Source organism: Balaenoptera acutorostrata, chromosome 14 (genome assembly GCF_949987535.1).
Source record: "Balaenoptera acutorostrata chromosome 14, mBalAcu1.1, whole genome shotgun sequence".
NCBI lineage: Eukaryota > Metazoa > Chordata > Mammalia > Artiodactyla > Balaenopteridae > Balaenoptera > Balaenoptera acutorostrata.
This window is the reverse complement of record NC_080077.1, coordinates 51181915-51205719: the sequence shown is the minus strand read 5'-3', so window position 1 is coordinate 51205719 and position 23805 is coordinate 51181915. Positions and strand designations below refer to the sequence as shown.

Genomic DNA, 23805 nt, shown 5'->3' with positions numbered 1-23805 from the left:
CTCCCATTTAGTTAATTAACACATCCATCACCTCACATATTTATCTTGTGTGTGTGACAACATTTAAGTTCCACTCTCTTGCCAAATTTCAATTATACAGTAGTACAGTATTACCAACTATAGTCATCACGTCATACATTAGCTCCTTAGGTCTTATGCATCTTATAGCTGAACTTTTGTACCATTTTATCAACTTCTCCCCATTTCCCACACCTCCCAGCCCATGACAACTACTTTTCTACTCTGTTTCTATGAGTTTGATTTGTTTTTAGATTCCACATACAAGTGATTTGTTTTTAGATTCCACATACAAGTGATACCATGCAGTATTTGTCTTTCTCTGCCTATTTAACTTAGCATAATGCCCTCAAGGTCCATCCATGTTGTTGCAAATGTCAGGATTTCCTTCTTTCCCATGGCTGAACAACATTCCATTGTGTGTGTGTGTGTGTGTGTGTACATACACACACCACATCTTCTTTTTCCATTCATCTGTTGGCAGACACAGGTTGTTTCCACACCTTGGCTATTGTGAATAATGCTGCTGTGAACATGGGAGGAGAGATATCTCTTTGAGATAATGACTTTGTTTCCTTTGGATATATATACCCAGAACTGGGATTCCTGGATCATATGGTAATTCTATTTTTTAGTTACTTGTGGAACCTCCATACTGATTTCCATAGTGGCTGTACTAGTTGACATTCCTACCAACAGTGCACAAGCGCTCCTTTTTCTCCACATCCTCACCAGCATTTATCTCTTGTCTTTTAGATTTTAGATACCCTAACAGGTGTGAGAGGTGATATCTCATTGTGGTTTTGATTTGCATTTATCTGATGATTAGTGATGTTGAGCACCTTTTCATGTACCTGTCGGTCATTTGTATGCCTTCTTTGGAAGAATATCTATTCAGTTCATCTGCCCATTTTAAAAAATTGGATTTTTTTTGATACTGGGTTGTATGAGTTCTTTATATATTTTGGATTTTAATCCCTTATCAGATATATGATTTACAAATACTTTTTCCCATTCCCTAGACTGCCTTTTTATCTCGTTGATGGTTTCTTTTGCTGGGCAGAAAATTTTTTAGTTTGATGTAGTCCTGCTTATTTATTTTTGCTTTTGGTGTCAAATCAAAAAAAAAAAATCATTGCCAAGATTGATGTCAAGGAGCTTATCCCCTTTTCTTATAGGAGTTTTAGGGTTTCAGAGCTTGTGTTTCAAGTCTTTGATCCATTTTGAGTAGACTTTTGTGTATGGTGTAAGATAGGTGTTCAGTTTTATTCTTCTGCAGGAGGCTATATAGCTTTCACAACACCATTTATTGAAGAAACTATCTTTTCCCCATTGTACATCCTTGGCTAGTTTGTCATAAATTAACTGACAATATATGCATGGGATTATTTCTGTGCTTTCTATTCTGTTAAACTGATTTATGTGTCTACAGTCTGCTATTGTACTGAATTTTTCAGTTCGGTTATTGTATTCTTCAGCTCTGTGACTTCTGTTTGGTACTTTCTTATATTTTCTATCTCTTGAAAATTTCACTTTGTTTATGCATTGTTCTCCTGACGTTGGTGAGCATCCTTATGACCATTAGTTTAAACTCTTTATCAGATAAATCACTTATCTTTGTTTCAGTAAGGTGTGTTTCTGGCATTTTATCTTGTTCCTCCGTTTGGAACATATTCCTCTGTTTTTTCATTTTCTTTGACTCTATGTGTTGGTCTCTGCCCATTAGATAAAATAGCCACCTCTCCCTGTCTTGACAGAGTAGTCTTGTGTGGAAGATGAACACAGCTCAGGCTGGCCCCAGCTCTTGGCCATCTCTTAAGCCTTTGTACTTGTTTAAGCCACTTTCTTGTTTTTAGTGGCTCCCAGTAGTTGAGGGTGTGCCGTGACCTATCAGTGTCCCGAATGGGAGGATCACAGTCAGCATAGGCTGATTGGAAGCTAGACACTCAAGCAGCAGCTGTTTTGATGTAGGTGATGTGGGTATTTTCTCATTTGCCCAATGTGTAGGAGTCACTCAGCTAATTTCTGGATTTCTTTCAGAGTGGATTGAGTTCAGGAGGCTCCTATGTTGCCACCTTGGGTTGGAAGCCAAGGGACCCTCTCTGAATATTTACCACATTTTGTTTATCCATTCATCAGTTGATGGACATTGAGCTGTTTCTACTTTTTGGCTGTTATGAATAATGCTGTGTGAACTTCCACATACAAATTTTTACATGGACATGTTTTCATTTCTGTTAGATAGGTTCCTAGGAGTGAAATTGCTAGGTTCTCTATGACACTTTTGAACATTTTATGGAAATTTCTCAGACTACAGTTTAAGAAAAGATGTTGTAAGCTAATACCTGGATTTGTTGTACTACAGGCTAAAATGGCCTTGATGGATGGTGTCACCATTCCAGGAGCTAGTGAAAAAGTCAATGAAAATTTTAATTCTTTGTGTTTCAAGGTCTGCTCCACTTGCTGCCTCTTCAACTGTGCTCCCGTGTCTGGTATACGGATACTTTGGTGCTACCACTATCTTTAATTTTACTTGCCTTGGAGTGAGAAACATTAACATGTAGATAATCATAAAGCCCTCAAATAATTCTTAACTCTTTAATTATAAATTGTCTTAATATTTGATGAAAATGTTTTCATACTGAATGTGGTATTAAAATCAGAAAACTACATTTTTGTAAAGACCACTTTATAAATTGGATAAATGCTGAACACATTTACTCTCATGCTTTTTTTTTAACAGATACATACCTTGATTTTTGCCTTCATTTCTTTGATGAGTTTTTTCCTTTCTAATTTCTTCTTTTGTTTCACTTTCCACTTTCCAATTTGGGTAGGAAGGAGGCGATCAGAAACATCTTGATAATCAACTTGCATAAAAACAGCAGCATCTGGGAAAAACCCATGTTCCCCCAGAAACTGGACCTCGTCAGGATATCGCGGGAAACCATCTAATACAAAACCTGTGGAACTAGGTGGAAATTTCATAACTTACTTTATTGGCTTAAAATATTATATTATAAATATTGATTTAAAAATGAAAAAGTACTGATAACTCTCAACTTTACATAAGACACCCAATGAATAAACAGTTTCCTATAGTACCTTTTATTTTTTTAATATTTCTACATGCTGTTTCTTCTCCCAAATGTACTGAGTTGGATTAAAATGATAATATTTTATACTTATATTTATAGTATAAAAGTACTGTCAATCAGTTTATAGACAATTACTATTAATTAGAAGCCTATTAAAAGTTGTGAGACGATCACAGGGAAAGAGAAAATAAGTTCTCTGCTTGGGACGAGTGACCAGCCTAATGAACGTGTCACCGTTTACATAAAGAGTTTACTTGGCTGCCCTCTACCTCTTTATTGAGAATCCTTACCTTTTAGTCATTTTTCTTCTAATGATGTTTCTTTTCATGGGAAAGTTCATAACCCTCTTCCCTGGCTCCCTTTGTAACCAGCGACAATTATTAATGTTTTCTTGGCTCATGTGTAAGATGATCGTATTCAGACAGGATCATCAAACTTGCTCAAGTATGATGAAACTTTAAGAATCATGAAAATAACTTGGAATGTTAATACATTTTCATTAGGGAGTATTTATAAAAGCAATCAGACTTGGAGAACCTGGCTTGGTTTAGTTGAGAGATTTAATATTGGTCCCTTTTTGAATGAAAGTTTATCTTGTTTATCTAAAATTTGGTTTAACTATTTATATTTAAATATACATTTTCTTCTTCAAAGGAATAGGACTTTCATGAACATTTGACAGTTTCAGCTCTTAACTGTCATTTAGAAATGTTGTTTTCTTTCTAATTAAGTGGGCAAATTTACATATATTGGCCGTAAGATATGTGTTGTTTTCTTTAGAGGTACCTTCAGCAAAGTCTCTTCTGTTCTAGCTGTTACTTCTTTGTCAATGACATCTAAATCTTTTACCTCTACACCCAACCTCTCTTCTGAGTTTTGATTTAGAATTTTCAACAAGCTGCCTAGTTTCTCCATCTGAGTGCCCTTCAAGAATTATATATGCATCATACTGTCAAAAAATCATGCTCACTGTTTCCCTTCCACACAGCTCTTCCTCTGACTCACTAGTATCCAGGTGCCAAACTTCAGAGACATCCTTCAACTCCCTCTTGCTTCTCACATACAAAACCTAAGTAATGTAACTAATGTAATTAGTTACATTAGATCTCTAGGACAGATGCCTTTTTAAAACATGTTTTTTCCTGATTATAAAAGCAATAAATCTCACTATAGAAAAATCAGAAATAAAGTCATGAAAAAAGGGCAAAATTATCTGCAACCTCATATCCAAGAGGTTACTGACATTTTGTTTTGTTTCTTTCTAGTTGGTTCTTCATTTGTTCAACTTTCTATCATATTATAAATAACTTTGTATCCTCTTTTTTAACTCAACATTGTATAATAAAATTTCTTATGCTATTACAAAGTCTTCATTGTAATAAGTTTTAATGTAGTGCTAATGTTCAGCTATTTTATTTAGGCTATTACAATTTCACTTTTTACTGTTCTTCAATCCATATGCTTTTTCTTTTTTTTTTAAATGTATGATGTGAGGTCAGGAGCTAAGTTAATGAAGAACAACCCATGACTATGTTGCTGCCAGCAACATCCCTAAGTTTACTACGACTATTGATCTAATTTAGGGAACAAGAAATTAAAATTAAAGTGACTAATAATCCCACTTACTTGGTTAGGCCAGGGACTAAATGAAAGAGAGTGACCAGAGGAGGACTGGGACCTGCCAGTTATTTGAATTCTCTATGATATAGTTTCCTTATCTCCAGAATGAGAAAATAAAAGTTTCTGTCCCAGAGGGCAGTTGTAAGGATTAAGGAAATTGATATGAATAAAATATAGGAGAACATTATCTGGCACACAGTAAGTTCCATATAAGTGTTTGCTATTATCAGTACTGTAAGTATCATTTCACTTTCTTCTGGTGGATACTGAGGTAAGAGATTCTGGTTAGGAAATCGAGGTGAAGCCTTAAACTCTGGTGGCCTGGAATTCTTAGTTTGTCCTGTCTGGCGTCAGGCTTGTTCCTGGCTGTTGGTAAAGGGATGAGACTATGGACAGCTATTTAGTGGTGTGAACAACCACTGCAACAAAAACAAAGAGCGTTGCTCATCAACCAGTTATACGGGGGTTAGGTCACAACCCACTGCAGTCACCTACTGACAGCATACCCTGAAAAGAATTCAGGATGAAAAAACAGGATGAGGCACTCTGTCCTTTGGATAAACAGGCCCCTAGATAGTTAAATGCATATCTCAGGAAGAATTTCAATGACCCCAGATTCTTGCATTTTCCCATACATAGAAAAGCACTAAAATCATTAACTTGGGATATCTGTTCTTCGTGATTAGCAGCAATCTTTTACCAAGATGTATGCTTAACTACATGTATTTCCTAGCCAAGAAATTCACACATGTGTACTGGCTCCTCCCCTACCTCTTTGGAACAGGTCTTCAGAGCTACCTCCCAGGCTATAGTCCTCAGTAAGACCCGGAATAAAATTTAAACTCACAGCCCTCAGGTTGTGCGTTTTTCTTTAAGTTGACAGTGGAATTAAGTAATTGTTAAAAGACTACAAGGCAAAGAGTCTGGTACGTCATGAATGTACACAGGTTTAGAATATGGATCCTTAATCACAACTACACATTATAATCCCCTGGGGAGCTCCAATGCCCAGGTCCCAACCTCACACCTCTAAAGATTTTGATTCAATTATTTTGGGGTGGGGTCCCTGGCATCAGTATTTTTAAAATAATCCTCTAGATGTTTTTTTTTAAATTAATTAATTAATTAATTTACTTTTGGCTGCATTGGGTCTTCGTTGCTGCATGCCAGCTTTCTCTAGTTGCGGTGAGCGGGGGCTACTCTCTGTTGTGGTGCATGGGCTTCTCATTGCTGTGGCTTCTCTTGTTGTGGAGCACAGGCTCTAGGCACGCAGGCTTCAGTAGCTGTGGTTTGTCGCCTCTAGAGCGCAGGCTCAATAGTTGTGGCGCACGGGCTTAGTTGCTCCGTGGCTGTGGGATCTTCCCAGACCAGGGCTCCAACCCGTGTCCCCTGCATTGGCAGGTGGATTCTTAACTACTGCACCACCAGGGAAGTCCCTAAATAATCCCCTAGATGTTTTTAATGTGTGGAATCACTAGTTTACATGAGAGTAAAGGAGAAAATTCTTAAATTTATGTTGGATTACATTTTTAACTTTTAAGAATAAATCAAATAAAAGTCAATAAATGTATAAAAGCCTATATAAATTAAGATACCGTATCGGTTCCTTAAACCACCACTCAGAGAGAATTGCTTCAAGGATTTCGGGAGGCAATGGCTCATTTTCTGTTAGATTTAATCTGATTGCTTCTTCTTCTTCTGTAAGCTGTACTTCCTGAGGCTACAAACAAAAATCAGAAAACAAAACAAAAATTTAAAACTGTATATTAATAAATAATACTATGTTACATAGTTGATTAGGATAAGACCTGTTTTTCTCAGGTCAGTGTTTTCAAAAATATTTATGTATTTATTTTTTTTGGCTGCGCTGGGTCTTAGTTGCAGTACACGGGATCTTCGTTGCAGCATGCGGACTCTTAGTTGCAGCATGCATGCAGGATCTAGTTCCCTGACCAGGGATCAAACCTGGGCCCCCTGCACTGGGAGCACGGTGTCTTACCCACTGGACCACCAGGGAAGTCCCTCAGGTCATTTTTTATACTGTTGCTCATAAACATTTAAAAATCTGAGCTCTTTTCTTTAAACCAATATTTAATATGGTTTTAAATATTAAATGATATTTACTATTGCTAAGAGGAGTTACTAGCAATTAGCATGACTGATTTTCATACATGGTCTCAGGACATCTGTCTCATCATTTTTACTAAAACCTTGTTCAATCTATATCACACACCTATAAAGCTTAACTGATTTTTGTAGTTTATCTTATAATTATTCAACCTAGATCCTGATTAAAGGATGGGCCAGGCAGGCAGTCATCTGGACTATAATCTGTACCTGCGTCCATTTATAGGAGATCATTCGAGAAGAAAAGGGTCCAGCTGTATCAGAAATGGTTAAAAAGTGAGTGAGAATTAAGAACTTTCTCTTTATACCTCCAGATAGAAAACACCTAAGAGATATATACAAACTTTCTTATGAGGTATCATTAGAAATTAATATTTTGAGATCTCCACTGGTGCTGGGACAGATTTTTTATGATGTTAAATAGAAAATGGAGAACACGATAATGGAAAACCTTACAGTCTAGGTCAGACATATCAAATAGCATAGTCCCAAATAAATGCTATATGACACTCTTGTCAGAAAAGCTTTTCCATTTTTTATTGGAGTCATGTAAAACTCAGTATTTTATATTCTAGATGAGCAGTAAGATCTGTATTTAACAAATGGGGAGGATGACTCTTAAATGATTTTTATGGGCTATTTTTTTCTTCTTAGAAACTTTATAGAGTTTGTTTCTTTTTTTTTTAACATCTTTATTGGAGTATAATTGCTTTACAATGGTGTGTTAGTTTCTGCTGTATAACAAAGTGAATCAGCTTATATTCTTCTCCCCCAAAGAAACACCAGTAAGCACACTTATCTGCAAGGAGAGTATTAATATTCCTACCAGCTTCTTTGTATTTTCTTCCTCAATTGTAACATTGGCCTGAATTGCAAGCTCTTCAATTTCTTGTTTTGCAAATTGTTCATCCTCAGAATCGTCCTCAAATTCAGGTCCAACGTTCTTCTCAGTTTTAAGCATTAGTTTTTCTTGAAGAAATTCTTCAAACTGAATATGAAAAATGCCCAATTTTTCTGCCAACTGTCTTCCACATACAGTTTTGCCAGAGCCATGGGGGCCCAGAAGGCATATTCTTAATGGAGGAGCCTGCCACAGGGGGTGGGTCAGGGGGTTGTAGGATAGAAGGATAGTGAAGAAAAGGAAGCTTTGAGAATTTAGAAAACATAAGGCTTATTATTAACTGCCCTCCCTAAGACTGAATTATCACTTCACAAACTCAAGGATGTTTCAGCATTAGGATACCAATTAACATGATTCATTGCATCAACCATGGTCCTCAGGGATCATCAACAACCACAGAGCATCTTTTTTGTTTGTTTTTTTGAAGTCACAGAGCGTCTTGATATCAAGTGCCAAAAGGCATTTAATAAAATTAAATTAATTTTGTTTCTTTAAAAAAGCTTTAATTAAGGAAGAATGGAAAGGCACTTTCTTAGCACGATAAAAACAACAACAACAAAACCTCTCTACCAGACAAAAAGCCCATTGATACTGGAACACTAGGGGTCCCTTCATTAACTCCTGTAATCTCTGTATTGGAGATAGGGAAGCCCCAAAACCACAGAACCCACAGAGATCCAGATGTACAGATTGTCCATTGATGCTCAAATTGTCAAGAACAACGGTGAGAGCTGGGATGGAGGAGCAGGTAAATCTTTTGTGAATGTGGGGAAATGACTATGATACTGGTAGGTGACAGCAAGGAGGAGTGGGAGATGGTGATATATCTGGATGGAATAAGCCTCAAAGGGGCTGGCAGTAACGGATTTCAAGCAGCAGAGGGAAGCAAGGAGCACAGTCTCATCACCTTCTGTCCTCGTGAAGGAACAGTTCAGAGAAGAGTTTAAAGGTGCAAGTGTACCAGAGAAATACAGGAGAAAGAGGAGTCAGGTATCTTGAGGAATAGGGAAATTAAAAAAAAAGAAAGAAATTTAAGAGATTTAAGAAGATAGCAAGTCCACAAAAGAATATTTGAAAACAGAAATATCAGAGAAAAGAAAGAGATCTTAGAGATTAAAAATGTGATTGCTGAAGTAAAAAGTTCAGTAGTACTGTGAAATTCTAAGATTCCCCAGCATGAAAAACACATGATTTCAGATTAAACATGTACCATGTGTCCAGTGCAATGAATAAAAAAGATTCTGGACAATTTTAAGAACACAAGATAATGAAAAGAAGCTCTTAAAAGCTTTCAAATATTTAAAAAATGAAGCTGACTTACAAAGAAATTAAAATCAGCCTAGTGACACTGGATGCTACCTCACAATAAAGCAATATCTTTAATATTCTAAAAAGGAATGATTTTCAACCTAAAATCTATGTCCATCCTAATTGTTAAACATATATGAGAACCAAATGATGACATTTTCAGATATGAAGAAAGTTAGTTGAATATGTGTTTCAGCAAAACAAGGGTTTGAAAAACCCACAAAAGCAAGAGAAAGACATGATGTAAATATCCATTGATTTTGCCACCAAGCATTTATTCACTCTTCTGTTAACCTTATCTGGATTCCCCCCAGGAGACCACCCTTCATCACTCTCAGTTTATGTGCTTCCAGTGGAACTGATTCCATCATTAGTTAAAGAATTGGGCATGACATGAAAAGATGCTCAACATCACTAATCATCAAGGAAATGCAAATCAAAACCACAGTGAGATACCACCTCACACCTGTCAGAATGGCTATTGCCAAAAAGACAGGAAACGACAAGTGTTGGCAAGGATGTGCACTGTTGGTGGGAATGTAAATTGGTGTAGCCACTATGGAAAACAGCATGGATGTTCCTCAAAAAACTAAAAATAGAACTTTCTCGTGATTCAGCAATTCCACTTCTGGGTATTTATACGAAGGAAATGAAAACACTAATTAGAAAATATATATGTACCACTATGTTCTTTGCAGCATTTATTTGCAATAAACAAGATATGGAAGCAACCTAAGTGTCCATCGATAGATGAATGGTTAAAAAAGATGTGGTACACACATGCACACATAATGGAATATTACTCAGCCATTAAAAAAGAATGAAATCCTGCCATATGTGACAATACTGATGGACCTAGATGGTATTATGCTAAGTGAAATAAGTCAGGCAGAGACAGACAAATGCTGTATGATTTCACTTATATGTGGAATCTAAAAATCAAAACAAACAAACGTAACAAAACAGAAACAGACTCATAGACATACAGAACAAACTGGTGGTTGCCAGAGGGGAAGGAGGTTAGGGAGATGGGTAAAATAGGTGAAGGGGATTAAAAGGTACAAACTTTCAGCTATAAAATAAATATGTCAGGTTGGCTGTACAGCATAGGGAATATAGTAAACAATATTGTAATAACTTTATATGGTGACAGATGGTTACTAGACTTATCTTGGTGATCATTTCACAATATATGTAAATGTCAAACCACTATGTTGTATACCTGAAACTGATACAATATTGTATGTCAATAAAAAAAGAACTGGTCATGTGATAAGATTTAAGTCAGTTGATGAATCACTTGAGAAAAATAATGAAAAAGAGAATGGTGAATAGTGAAAATAGAGTGGTGTGAAATTATGTAGGTGCAGTCTCACACCATACTTTTGGATCACATCTTAAATCCCTCAGTGATGAAACTGCTGAAGTGACACCTCATTCATCCACAGGTTAAACCTCTGGCAAACAGAGCTGTGTGGAATTCAGAGCAAATAAGTAGCTAGGAAGTGAAGGGATGTAGATACATGACGATTTGCAGAAACAGTGTGGACTCACCATTAAGATTTCAGGCTTTTGTCCACAGGGTTATGAGTAAAACAAGGCAATAGATCACAAGTAGTGAAACAGACTGAGAGGAAAACAAAACACCAAAAGAAGACAAAAGGCCACATTCCTACGTGACTCCCATCACCAGCAGGGCCAGGGCACAACCATTGGCATACTTCAGTCATCCCTATGGGATGATTTAGGTCCATGAAAATGGCCCAAATTATCCAGAAGAGTTTAAATTGTGTTTTATAAGTTCTGTTTAACAAGGCATTAACGTTACTGAAAGTTGTGACAGTGTATTGTGATTTATATATTTTGATCTTGTAATCCCATTCTAGGGAATTATACTAATAAAATAATTAAGAGAAACAAAGGATCATATGCCCAAAGATTTCCTAAGTACTATTTCATATCCACAATGGCAAAATCACACTATAAAAATTACTGTGAAAAAATGTCTAACAAGAAATTAGATGTTAAAATGGTATGTCAAAATGATTAGGCAATAAAATAAATCCAACAAATTTACAAGCAGTAAATTCAGCTGTGACTTTCTACTTCAGCTAAAAAGATATCATGGTTGGTCTGACACAGGCATTACTGAAGAAATCGAAATAGATAATTAGATTATGTTATATTCCAAAAAGTTGTTCTTGGAACCTAGATATTTCCATACCATTATATTAGATTGGGGACTTCACTACTGAGTAAAATGGTGGAGGTTGGTAATAAGTCCCTAAAAAAGTACGCAGGAGTGATCGTCAGCATGGGAATATTGTTTTCACCTTTAATGGTTCATCGTGAGCCACATAATCCTCAGGTTGCTCCAAAAACTTTTCTTTAGCCTCAGGACTTGAAAAGTAATAGATCTTTTCTCGATATTTAGCTGCTTCTTCTGTGCTGCCTGGTTGTAGGATGAAGTTTTCTTTGAGAGCCACTGGACAAAAGTGCTTTGTATCTCCCAAATGCCTTCTCTTCTCTTTAATTCTATCTTCATTCTAGAAATATTATTCAAAGTTTGGAGAACACTATTAATGCATTATTCATGTAATACTAAAGAGGGAATGCAACTTGAATAGTATTTAATCCATAACGATATCCATTTAAAACAATCCACAAAAGACCAGTTCTTATACTATTTAAATTAATCAAAAAATCAGGTTCTCATATCCCTCTGAGTTCACATCCCAGACGTCTTTATTTTATAAAGAAAATGAAGCAGCACTGAGAATGAAGGCGTCCCCAGTCCTCTACAGACAAATGTATAATAAAAACCCCCATAATGTGCTGGTGCAGGGTCACTGTCAGGTCAGTTTCTAAAATAAAATTATTTCCAAGAAGTAAAAGCTGAGTCAGGGTCGCAACTTCTTACCCATTGAAAATGAAATGGGAGATGCCTCAGGATTTGCTTTGTTTCCTACTCAGTGGCTATATATCAAATAATTTGGAACTATTTTATTTTGTTCAATTGGAAATGTGTAGTATATTTTATTTGTGATAGATGAAGAAGCTGTGTGTAAAGTCCCTTAAGGACTCTTGCAATTTATTTAAAGCAAAGTACATTTAAAAAATAATTTTCTGTGTTGTACAATACATGCTTGCTGTAAAAATATTCAAAACTTATCACATGCATAGAGTGAACATTTCCTCTCACCTTCTTCCTTACAATACTATATTGACACTCAGTAGTTTTATGTGTATCCTTCCAGACCTCTTTTTCTAAGTTTATCCTACACATCTATGTACAAAGATAGACACAAATTTAGGCACAAATACATTGCTTTTAAAAATACCAATGAAATAATACTTTACATGATTATTCTACAACACACCTCTTGTTTTCCCCCCAAGCAAGATATAATAAACAACTTTCTGTAAAGGAGCAAAAATAAGACTAATCTCTACTTTTCTTGTGTCATTCTTGTTCAATTTTTGTGTCAGGGTTATGCAAGCTTCAAAATGAGCTGGAAAGTATTGATGTTTTTCTATGATGTGGAAGATTTAAATAACATAGGACTTATCTAATCAACAAGAACTATCCTATAACTCCCTACAATTATTTTTGTTTGTTCAGCTTTTATCTTTCGTCCTAAGCAAATTTTAGTAATTCGTATTTTGAAAATGTTTTTCATTTTGACTTAAAAATTTATTAAAGTTGTAATTTAAAACAACAGTCTTTTTAAATCTGATTATATACCCCTTTCTATCTCAAATGTTATTTACTGCTCCTTCTTTTTACCTCATTCTACTTGCCAGAAGTTTGTCTATTTTATTGCTCTTGTCAGTGAACCAACTTTTCATTGTTTTTGAAGTTAGGACTACTGTTTTTATTCGGTTTTGTTTTCCTGTTTCATTAATTTTTGCTTTTAATCTCCTTCTTTCTACTTTCTTTTGGTTTATTTTGTTATGCTTTTACCTAGGTTCTTGAGTTGGATGCTTAATTAATTTCTCCAGTCTTTCTTGTTTTTCAATAAATGCACTTAAAGTAAGGTTGCCGGACTTAGCAAATGAAAATGAAGGCTCCCCAGTTATATTTGAATTTCAGTTTAAAAAAATGTGAGGTAGGTGAGTGGTGGGTGACAAGGTTGGGGGGTCTTTTTGGAGCAAGGGATTCTGGAAAGATGGTGATCTAGAGACTCTCTCTTCCCTTCTCTGCCACCTCCTCAGTGGTAAATAGCTGCTGGGGCAGGTGGCTGGTAACCATGGACGTGAGGGGAGACAACTGTACAACACTCTTTACCACTATGAGGGGGACGAGTACCTGGAGACAAACAACAGAGGTACAAGAGCATTAAGATGCCAAGTCTTCGGAGGAATTTTGCCTGTAGAAATCTGTGGATTTCCTGGGGGAATGTTAGCATCAACAACTACCACCCAGGAGTGTTTGTAGTCTCTGTGGCCTGCAAGAGACCAAGAAGGAGCTGTATGGGTGGGAGGAGTCCTCCCTGACCCTGCATCTGGGTAAGTATGAGGAATCCAGGTAGCTGAGCTTGTCTCAGGCCTCAGCAACAAAATAGGTGACCTATCTGCTGCTATGCTCCTGACCGATGGAGAGAAAAGTCACTTTGCCTTTCATAATTTTTGAGAATGTTGTCACCTAAAGCACTCCAGCAACAGTCCTGAACTCCACTGAGCCAAAAAGAAAAAAAGAAAGAAGAAAGAAACAAAGAAAACAACCAACCGTCTCAGGAAGCCTGGCACACACTGCAAGATTAGTCAGATCAAACAGACCACAAAACTCTGCAACAAAGGCAGGGAAGAAACCCAATCTCAGAGTAGAAAAATGATGGAGACATTTACAGAGATTCATGTAAACACTAGAAAGAGTTCATGAGCACCAATAAAATATGTAAATGAGCTGAGGAAGAGAGTGAGCACTTGTGGTGGAATCTGGCCCCCTAAGATCCCCAGAACCTGTGAATATGTTACCTTATGTGTGTGATTAAGCTAAGGATGTTGAGATGGGAGGATCATGCAGGTGGGTCCAATGTAATCACAGGGTCTTTATAAGAAGGATGCAAGAAGGTCAAAGGCAGAAGGAGATGAGAGGATGGACAGTAGAGGTTGAAGTGATGAGTTTTGAAGATAGGGAAGAGGCCATGAATCAAAGAATGCAGATGACCTCCAGAAACTGGGAAAGATAGGGAAAGGCTTCTCCTCTAGAGGAAGGAACATAGCCAACACTGATTTTAGCCCTCTAAGATCCATTTCAAAATACTGACTGTGAGAACTGTGCAATAATTTGGTTATTTTAAGCCACCAACTTTGTAGCAATTTGTTACACCAGGAATAGGAAACTAATACTCCACTCTAGAGACCCCAATGAATGTCTTAAATTAGAAGGCTGAGCGTAGGACAAGTCTACACATATTTGAACAAACTCTACAAATGTAAGAACAAAAAAGTAAGAGATGGAAAACTTGAGGGAAAAGATAAGATATTTGGAGGATAGATCCAAGAGACCTAACTGGTATTAAGTATTGTGCAAGGAAAAAATGGAAGAGATGGAGGAGAGGCAAGAATTAATTTGCCACAAATAGAGAAAGAAATAACCTCAGATTTAAACACACGCCAAGCGCAGGCAGAACTGATGAGGAAAGACAAACACCTGGTCACACCTTGATGCAATTTCTGATTTCTGAAGCAACATTAGAACTGTTGTTTCTTTTTCTATTTGTGTGGCAAAAGCGAAATATCTTTGTTGTTGATCTTTCCTGTTGTAAAAACACTGCATCTCGAATGTTAAAAAATCAGACAATATAGGTAAGTATTTACAAAATAAAAATTACTTGCGAGTCCATCACTCAGAGATAACCACCATTAACACATTCAACAGCTTGACTGAGGTATAACTGACATTAAAACACTTATATACTTAGTTTATAATTTGATAAGTTTTGACATATGTTTGATCCATGAAACCATCACCACAGTCAAGATAATAAACAGATTTGTCAACTGCATAGTTTGCTCCTGCCTCTTTGTAATCCGTCCCTCCTGCCCCTATTTGCCTCCTATCTGCCCCATCCCCAGACAACCACCGCTCTGTTTTCTATCACTATAATTAGTCTGCATTTTCTAGAATTTTATGTAGGTGGAATCACATAGTATGTATTCTTTTTTGGTCTGGCTTTTTCTCTTAGCATAATTGTTTTGAGATGTATCCAGGTTGGTGTCTGTATCAGTAGTTCTTTTATTTGTTTTTATTTTTGTGTGTGTACTATTCCAGGTCTAATTATTCCCCGTTCCTAAGACTAGACTCTTTTTAGTATACTACCCAATGCCCTGTGAATTATGAGGTTTTTCCAGTCTAGTTGGTGGGAATAGGCATTATTTCTGGCTCTCTGTGAGATCCAAGTACTGGTCCCACTAATCTTTGGTACTTCCCAAAGTAGTTTCCTTACATGCGAAGCTGATCAGTGCTCTGTTGAATACTTGAAGGGGCTGCTCTGCAGGTGTCCAGAGCTCTCTCTGTGTACAGTTCTCTCATCTCTGGTCCCTTCCCTTCTAGCTGCTTCGGTCTCCAGGGGTTCTCTGCTCTATCTCCTCCAATCCTCCAATCAACGAGTCTGGCTCTGTCTGAGCCCCTACTCCCTGTACCACAGTCTGGACAAGGTACATGGCCTTACAGACAGGAAGATGGGGAAATTGTAGGGTGCACTTCATTTATTTCCCACCTCTCTGGGATCACTGTGCTTCACTGTCTCATGTCAATGTCTTGAAAACTGTTTCATGTATTTATCCTATTTTTCAGTTGTTTCAGGCAGGAGGGTAAATCCAATCCCTTTTACTCCGTCTTTCCTGGAATGACTGTTAACATTTGAGTACATATCTTCCCAGAATTTTTATCATGAGTTAGTGTACATTTTTTTGCTTTTGTCCGTATAGCACCTTTCTATCCCTTTTCAAGTAACATGACCCTTCTCCCTCTTCTCATGGAGAACCACTTCTTCCACATTCAAGGTTCTCAAATGGACCAGACAATCACAGTAACTCGTCACCTTATAGCCACTGAGTGCATGTGACTGAGGTTGGCTCAATCATATACAAAGTCCTCTAGTTACTATGATTAATAGGGGCAACTTGACTGAGCTGGGAGAAGTGAAATTCTTTCTTGTGATTTTTCCAGGTGGATTTAAAGATAGAGTGTTGTCTTTCTTCCTAGATCAAAATTTCTAAGGATGTTCTCCCAGAATTCCTGGCAGCCATGTCTGCCTTATTTGGAAGAAGCATCTTCGCAGATGTAATTAAGGATCTCAAGGTGACATATCATTGTTCATTATCCAGGTGGTCCCTAAATCCAATGACAAGTGTCCTTATAAGAGAAGACACGGAAGAGAGGCCATGTGCAGACTGAGGCAGAGGCTGAAGCCAACACAGAGGCAGCCACAAGCCAAGGATTATCTGGAGCCACCAGAAGCTGGAACAGGCAAGGAAGGGTTCTCCCGGGAGCCTTCAGAGGGAGCATGGTCCTACCTACCAACACCTTGATTTCAGAGTTCTGGTCTCAAGAACCGTGAGAGGATAAATTTCTGTTGTCTTAAGCCTTCGAGTTTGTGGTGCTTTGTTTTTTTTTTTTTTGGCCGTGCCACGCGGCATGTGGGATCTTAGTTCCCCAACCAGGAATAATCGAACCCATGCCCCCTGTAGGGGAAGCACGGGGTCTTAACCACTGGACCGCCAGGGAAGTCTCTGTGGTACTTTGTTATGGAAGCCTTTGGAAACTAATCCTGCAGGTAAAACTGATCTGTGTTACGGTAAATTAGGAAGAGTGGAAGTGAGGAAAAGACACTATATTATCAATGAAGACCATACTTAAAAATTTAAGTTTTGAATATTACAGACAGCTTGAGAACTGTCTGCAGATACAAGAAAGACACCGTGTTCCTGCAGACCAGAGCAGGGCACAGAAGAAGAACGGCAGAAGAAGGATGACTGAGAGGAGAGAATCTGAATATTAGTGGGACAAAACCCACATCCTTTAGCCACCCTGACTGAACGTCTCAGCAGTTCCTTAGGATAAAGTACTGAAAGCTGTTAGCAGAATCATGTTGTGTAACATTTGTTGTTTGACACATACATATTTGGGTTTAAGTTAAGCAACAGTAAGTTAATTACAACTGAATGTTTATCTACCCATTTTATTGATAAAGACCAGAATTAAAAGAATCACTTCCTATTTTATTATTGACAGATGCCCGAAATGGGAGGCTATCAGTTGAGAACAGTGATCAAAATTGTGGTGCCAAGGGAGAAGATTGGGGCCTAAAATGAGCTGTTCCCATTTGAGCAAACCACTCATTGTTATCATGCCTGCAGCCCCTCAAAGATGCCATTGCTGTGCTTTGTATAAAACACCCACTTCTGTTAAATCTTTTTTGTTATTAATTTTTATTGGAGTATGGTTGCTTTACAATGTTGTGTTAGCCTCCACTGCACAACAAAATGAATCAGCCATACACACACAGATATCCCCTCCCTTCTAGGTTACCACAGTGTATTAGGTAGAGTTCCCTGTGCTATATAGTATGTTCCCATCAGTTGTCTATTTTATACATAGTATCAATAATGTATGTGTGTCAATCCTAGCCTCCCAATTCCTCCACCCCACCCCTTTCCCCCTTGGTATCCATACATTTGTCCTCTAAGTCTGTGTCTCCATTTCTGCTTTGCAAATAAGATCATCTGTACCACTTTTCTAGATTCCACATATATGCGTTATTATACGATATTTGCTTTTCTCTTTCTGACTTAACTTCACTCTGTATGACAGTCTTTAGGTCCATCCACGTCTCTACAAATGACCCAATTTCATTCCTTTTTATGGCTGAGTAATATTCCATTGTATATATGTACCACATCTTCTTTACCCATTCCCCTGTCAATGGACATCCACTTTTGTTAAGTTTATAAAATATTTCTGTCTCTAATACCTATAGACGTTTCCAGGGAAAAAAATTTAAAGAATTCTTTTTTCATGGGCATAATATACTGTCTAAGTAGCCCTGGCATTTCAGAGGTCAAATGAAGCTGGGTGGAGGCAAAATGTGTTGAAAATGTTTATAAAATTGAAGATCGCTGCTTGTTTTCTTGGAGTCTAAAAGTGCCCGTTACCACTCTGGATATGTGCGCTTTCAGCGATGCGACCACGGTGAGGGAGCAGGAACAAAGACTCCTACCTCTTCCTCTTCCTCCTCCTCTTCTAGCTCCTCATCGCCTTCGGCCTCAGCCTGATAGTCTTCTGTTTCTTCATCATAATTGTCCATAGTTAACTCCCAGCCAGCATAGTGGAAAGGTTCTGTAGAAAAAAGAAGAAATAGTTGGGAAGGTATTTTTAGGATAAAAGCATATTAGCATATTACAGTAGTCAAAGATTAGGAAAATTAATTATAGGGACTGGTCTCTTAGCTTAAATGTGTATGCAAACAGGCCTTCACAAATTCTTTAAGTGACAACTGGCCAGTTTGGCCAGTGCTGTTTGTGCCTCATGGCTGTTCTGATTGGTGGGTGCCTGCACTATGACAGTTGTTAAATATTTTAAATATCATCCCTGGATATACTGACTGTTTTGCTTCACAAACCATAGGATTTAAACTTTCACAGTACTTTTAATAATATTACCTGCTCATGACAATAAATGTTATGATTACAGACGGCCCTTACTTTCCATGGTCTCAACGACTTTTTGAAGTAGTTCCTCTGGAGTTTTGTCAGCAATCTCCAAGTTTAAAACTTGAGTAAAAGAGTCACTGATTGCTGTTTCCATCTGCCTCCAGGCGGAGTAGAAAGATCTGACACTCTCTTTAATTGGCTCCATTTCAGGAACATCAGGATAAGCGTCTTCTGGAAACTCAGGTAGTACAACTTTTGAGTAAAAGTTAAAGGAAAGAAAAAAGAGCCTTCAGGCATTATATCTTTAGTCATGTTGCCAAATAACTTATACTTTATAATACTTTAAAAACACTTGAAAGAAATAAACTTAGTGTTCTAAGCAATAATATACATTTATAAATTCATATTTCAATTACACTTTGTTCCTTGTATTGGCTGTAGATGAATTATTACTTATAAATAAAATCCAAATTATTTGGATAATTAATATCAATTTCATACGGCAACTTCAACTGTTAATAAAATGTATAACAAAATTTGATGAAAAACTGTTATAAGTTGTCTAGATACACTTTTAATATAATAAGTTAGATAAATAAATATAAGACACATCAACTGGCATACGACTGACATAGAAACAAGTAGGAAGTTGGTACTATGCCTAAAATTGTAAGAGAATATGAAAAGCACTTTTATGCACTAACTACTTTTATTTCATAATCTAACCTGTTTCAGATAATTCTTTAGTTTCTAGTCCCTCTTTGGATCCTTTTGGAATTTCTGTTCCAACTGTAGTATTCTCGGTAGGCTCAGACACTTAAAAAAAAACAATCTAATAGTGTTTGAATTTTAAAACATTATTCCTTTATGAAGTTTTTGGTACAAAGAAAATTTCAAAACATAGTTTAAATTGTGTATACTATCTCTAATTGATAATACAGTTCTTGTTAGGTAAAGTATTGAAACTGAGTCCCCCTAAAACCGAGTTCCCCTGCCGAGTTTATGGTTAACCACCCTATTCAAAACTTTATTCCTTTTCTTGTCCCCTCTGACCTCAATCCTGTGCTAACTGAACTCTAATCAACCAGAGTCAGATAACATCATTAATGTACAAACTCAGGTTGTTTCTCCAGGGCAAGACCCCTGATCATGCACCCCCAGAGCAGAGACTCATAAACAGTAGGCATCCTGACACCTGAAACTACGATTAAGAAATGTCACAAGATGATGATTAACTACAGCTTCTTTGTTCTTCCCCTTTAAAAGCCCCCAACTCAAAGACCAAGTTGGAGTAGATCTGAGATTCATCTCCTACTCCCTTGCTTGGCGCCCTGCAATAAGCCCTTACTTTGCTGCAAACACCTGCTGTCAGAGTTTGGCTTCCTGTGCCGCGGGCACACGAGCACACTGCTTGGTTTCAGCAAGGCATAAAAATACATAATAGTATAAGGCAGAAAATGAAGAACATTCTTAAATACACAAAAGGACGTTGACCAGAATAACAATTGGTACATACAATTTTGACTGATGACTGTTGTTAAATATCATTCAAACTTCTGTTCACATGGCATCAAACTAGCAGTGCCTGATAGTTCTTTTAATTTCTTGAGATACCCGTAAAGATATACCAAAGGATCATAAAGTGGCAATAAAGGGCGATGATATGCCAAAGTCTCAGCTGTGGGTGTTGGTGTGGTGAAACTGAGGAGAGTCTCAACTAATACTGTTAAAGGTATAGATCAACAACTGCTTTCCTGGATGATATAAGACATGATCCACATACAGATCTAGCATAGATAGTTTCAGGGAAGGAAGGACTAATAATCTTTCTTCTCAGCCCATAGTCTCTCCTAGTTCTGAGACACAAGTTTTGTGTAGACCACACACACACACACACACACAAATTTTTAAAATATATATGTAGCCATTCTGTAATACTGTGGAAGCTGTCTTCTAAGTTAGCTAAAGTAATAGTTGGGTCCTCTTTCTGCAGAATCTGTAACGTTTAATACTCAGGAGAACAGGGCGTAGAAGGGGACAAGCCTAGGGCTGGCCTGGTGGCAGCATATTTAATTGTAAGGTGTTCAATTACCTAAAGAAAAGCATAACCCCGACAAAGAGAAGAAGAGCACCAAGAATATATAGAAAATTCTAAACTGTCTTAGCTTCTCTGGCTTAATCAGAGAATGCAATAGTTGGGGATGAAGAAGATCCAGCTTCAGTCTAGAAAAGCCATAGATGATGATACTAAATATCATAAGTTGAATCAGGGTGATGCACATTGACCTGACCTTCAGGTCTATATCTGAGTGCCTGGCAAGAAGTTTAAGTGAAGGGAGTATATGCGTGTTGTGTGTTTGTTGGGGGGAGGGGGGGTGGTTCTTATAAATACTCTATCTACCCTTCCTGTTGGTTACCCTACTCTACCTGCTCCATTCAGGGAGAAGTCAACAACAACAACAAAACAAAACACCAACAACAAGGCATATGAAAATAAGCTATAATGAAGGAAAGAGAGCATTGATTCACAGATTCAGATGAAGAGCTTGCTTCTGAAAAAGATTTCTCATATAAAGCAAAATAAAGTAAATTTTAGAAGATATGTACTTCGTACACTCAAAAAGCACAGGAGGACAACAGAGTCTGTGAAATAGGAACCAAGAGGCAAAAGGAGAGACCAACATAAGATAAAGGCAGAAATACAAGAAAGCTAGTTGAAATAAGAACACAATGCAAGAAAATCTAAAATGCAATAGCAGAATTGAAATATGCATCAGGAGAGAGGCAATAAGGAGCAGAAAATAAATCAGTGATATGGAGGATAGCAACTCTCCAAAAAATACAGAGAAAAAGGACAATGAGATGAAAACTATCAAGAAGATTAATGTGGTTGAAAAGCAATAACTATCTAACTAAAAAAATAATAAAACGTGATCCTGAAAAAGGAATCTGAAACAATAACTGAAGAAAAACATTTTGAGCCAAAGACTGTGGTATGGAGACAGGAGGACAGAAGATGCTTGATGACATCTTTACACTATCAAACCAACCCTGGGGACTTCTCTGGTGGCACTGTGGTTAAGAATCCACCTGCCAATGCAGGGGACAAGGGTTCAAGCCCTGGTCTGGGAAGATCCCACATGCCGTGGAGCAACTAAGCCCGTGCGCCACAACTACTGAGCCTGTGCCCTAGGGCCCGCAAGCTACAGCTACTGAGCCCACGTGCCACAACTACTGAAGCCCGCATGCCTAGAGCCTGTGCTCCGCAACAACAGAAGCCACAGCAATGAGAAGCCCACGCACTGCAAACAAGAGTAGCCCCTGCTCGCTGCAACTAGAGAAAGCCCACGTGCAGCAATGAAGACCCAACGCAGCCAAAAAAACAAAAACAAAAAAACAAAAAATACCCTGGACTCAGGGATGAGACATGTCCCTTATTTAATACAGTGTTTTGGCATTTCTGTTACTTGTAGACAAATGCAGTCGCAATGGATACAGATGGAATAGTCTTCCTCTTAAGCAAGGTCAGCAGCTATGCTTCTTAATTTAAAAAGTCAACCCTACCACTTACTTACTTGATAGTCGAAGCACATGATCAACCCTTAACCAACGACACTGAACATCTGTACTCCAGAATTTAAACTTTGAATTGTTTGCTACTTAAATTTGGTCAGGTTTCTGGATAATGGGGTGGCAGGAAGCGACTTGCAAAATGTTCAGTGGTTGCTCACTCCAGGCTGCCCAGCCTGGTCCTGACAACTCAACATGGTGAGGTCAGGCTTTATCTGGGAGAGATGCATTGGACTGGAGAAAACCTGATCAGACCATGGCATTGGTTTTTAGATGGCCGTTAAGGAACCACTGGTCTCAGGGACACACTATCCGTGCAGTTGGCATTATGAGCACTGCTCTTTTTTTTTTTTTTTTTTTTTATAAACTTTATTTATTTATTTATTTATTTATTTATTTATTTATTTATTTTTGGTTGTGCTGGGTCTTCGGTTCGTGCGAGGGCTTTCTCTAGTTGCGGCAAGTGGGGGCCACTCTTCATCGCGGTGCGGGGACCGCTCTTCATCGCGGTGCGCGGGCCTTTCACTATCGCGGCCCCTCCCGTTGCGGGGCACAGGCTCCAGACGCGCAGGCTCAGCAGCTGTGGCTCACGGGCCCAGCTGCTCCGTGGCATGTGGGATCTTCCCAGACCAGGGCTCGAACCCGTGTCTCCTGCATTAGCAGGCAGATTCTCAACCACTGCGCCACCAGGGAAGCCCTAGCACTGCTCTTTATATACCCTAGGTGTCTGCTGTCCTCTGTTCCTTTTCCTTGAATTACACTCCTTGTGATGGGTTCAATTGTGCCCCCCCCAAAGATATGCTCACATCCTGACCCCTGGTACCTGTGAATGTGACATGAATTGGATACAGGGTCTTTGCAGAAGTAATTAGTTAAGGATCTTGAGATGAAATCATCCCAGATTTAGGGTGGGCCCTAAATCCAATGCCTGGTGTCCTTGTAAGAGGAGAAGACACACAAAAACAGACACAAACACACACACACACACACAGAAAAAAAAGGCCATGTGAAGATGAAGGCAGAGATTGGAGTGATAACAGCTACAAACCAAGGAACACCAAGAACTGCTGGAGTAACCAGAAGCTAGGAAGAAGCAAGGAAGGATTCTTTCCTGGAGATTTCAGAGGGAGCATGGCCCTGCCAACACCTTGATTTTAGACTTCTAGCCTCCAGAACTGTGAGAGAGTAAATTTCTGTTGTTTTAAGCCACCAAGTTTATGGTAGCTTGTTAAAGCTATCCTAGGAAACTGATATATTTCCCAATAGCCTACTTGAAAACAAGCATTGGAGAGCAACGTGGAATTTAGTGAAGATTTAGCAAGGGAGAGATGGAGAGACTTTATTCCACACACCCTGTGACAGACACTGGTGGTAATTCACCCAGACTCTGTGTTCCTCTTCTTCCTTCCTGGCAGACCTGTGTTTTTGTTCCAGTGTTTACCCTTCCCCACATGGCTGAGGGAGTGGGACCCTCTCTCCAGCTCCAGGAATTTATCCTGATTG

The 23805-nt window shown here is 38.2% G+C and overlaps 1 protein-coding gene across 1 annotated transcript in view; it reads right to left on the bottom strand.

Annotated features, from left to right (window-relative positions):
• The window catches only part of AK9 (adenylate kinase 9), a 123221-nt gene that overhangs the window by 28647 nt on the left and 70769 nt on the right, over positions 1-23805 (bottom strand). The window contains exons 21-27 of the mRNA XM_057527853.1: positions 19459-19548; positions 18784-18984; positions 18300-18418; positions 11406-11618; positions 7690-7950; positions 6332-6456; positions 2770-2989 (exon numbers count right to left, since the gene is read on the bottom strand). Coding sequence (XP_057383836.1) covers positions 2770-2989; positions 6332-6456; positions 7690-7950; positions 11406-11618; positions 18300-18418; positions 18784-18984; positions 19459-19548 — 1229 coding nt within the window. The remainder of the gene's footprint in view (positions 1-2769; positions 2990-6331; positions 6457-7689; positions 7951-11405; positions 11619-18299; positions 18419-18783; positions 18985-19458; positions 19549-23805) is intronic.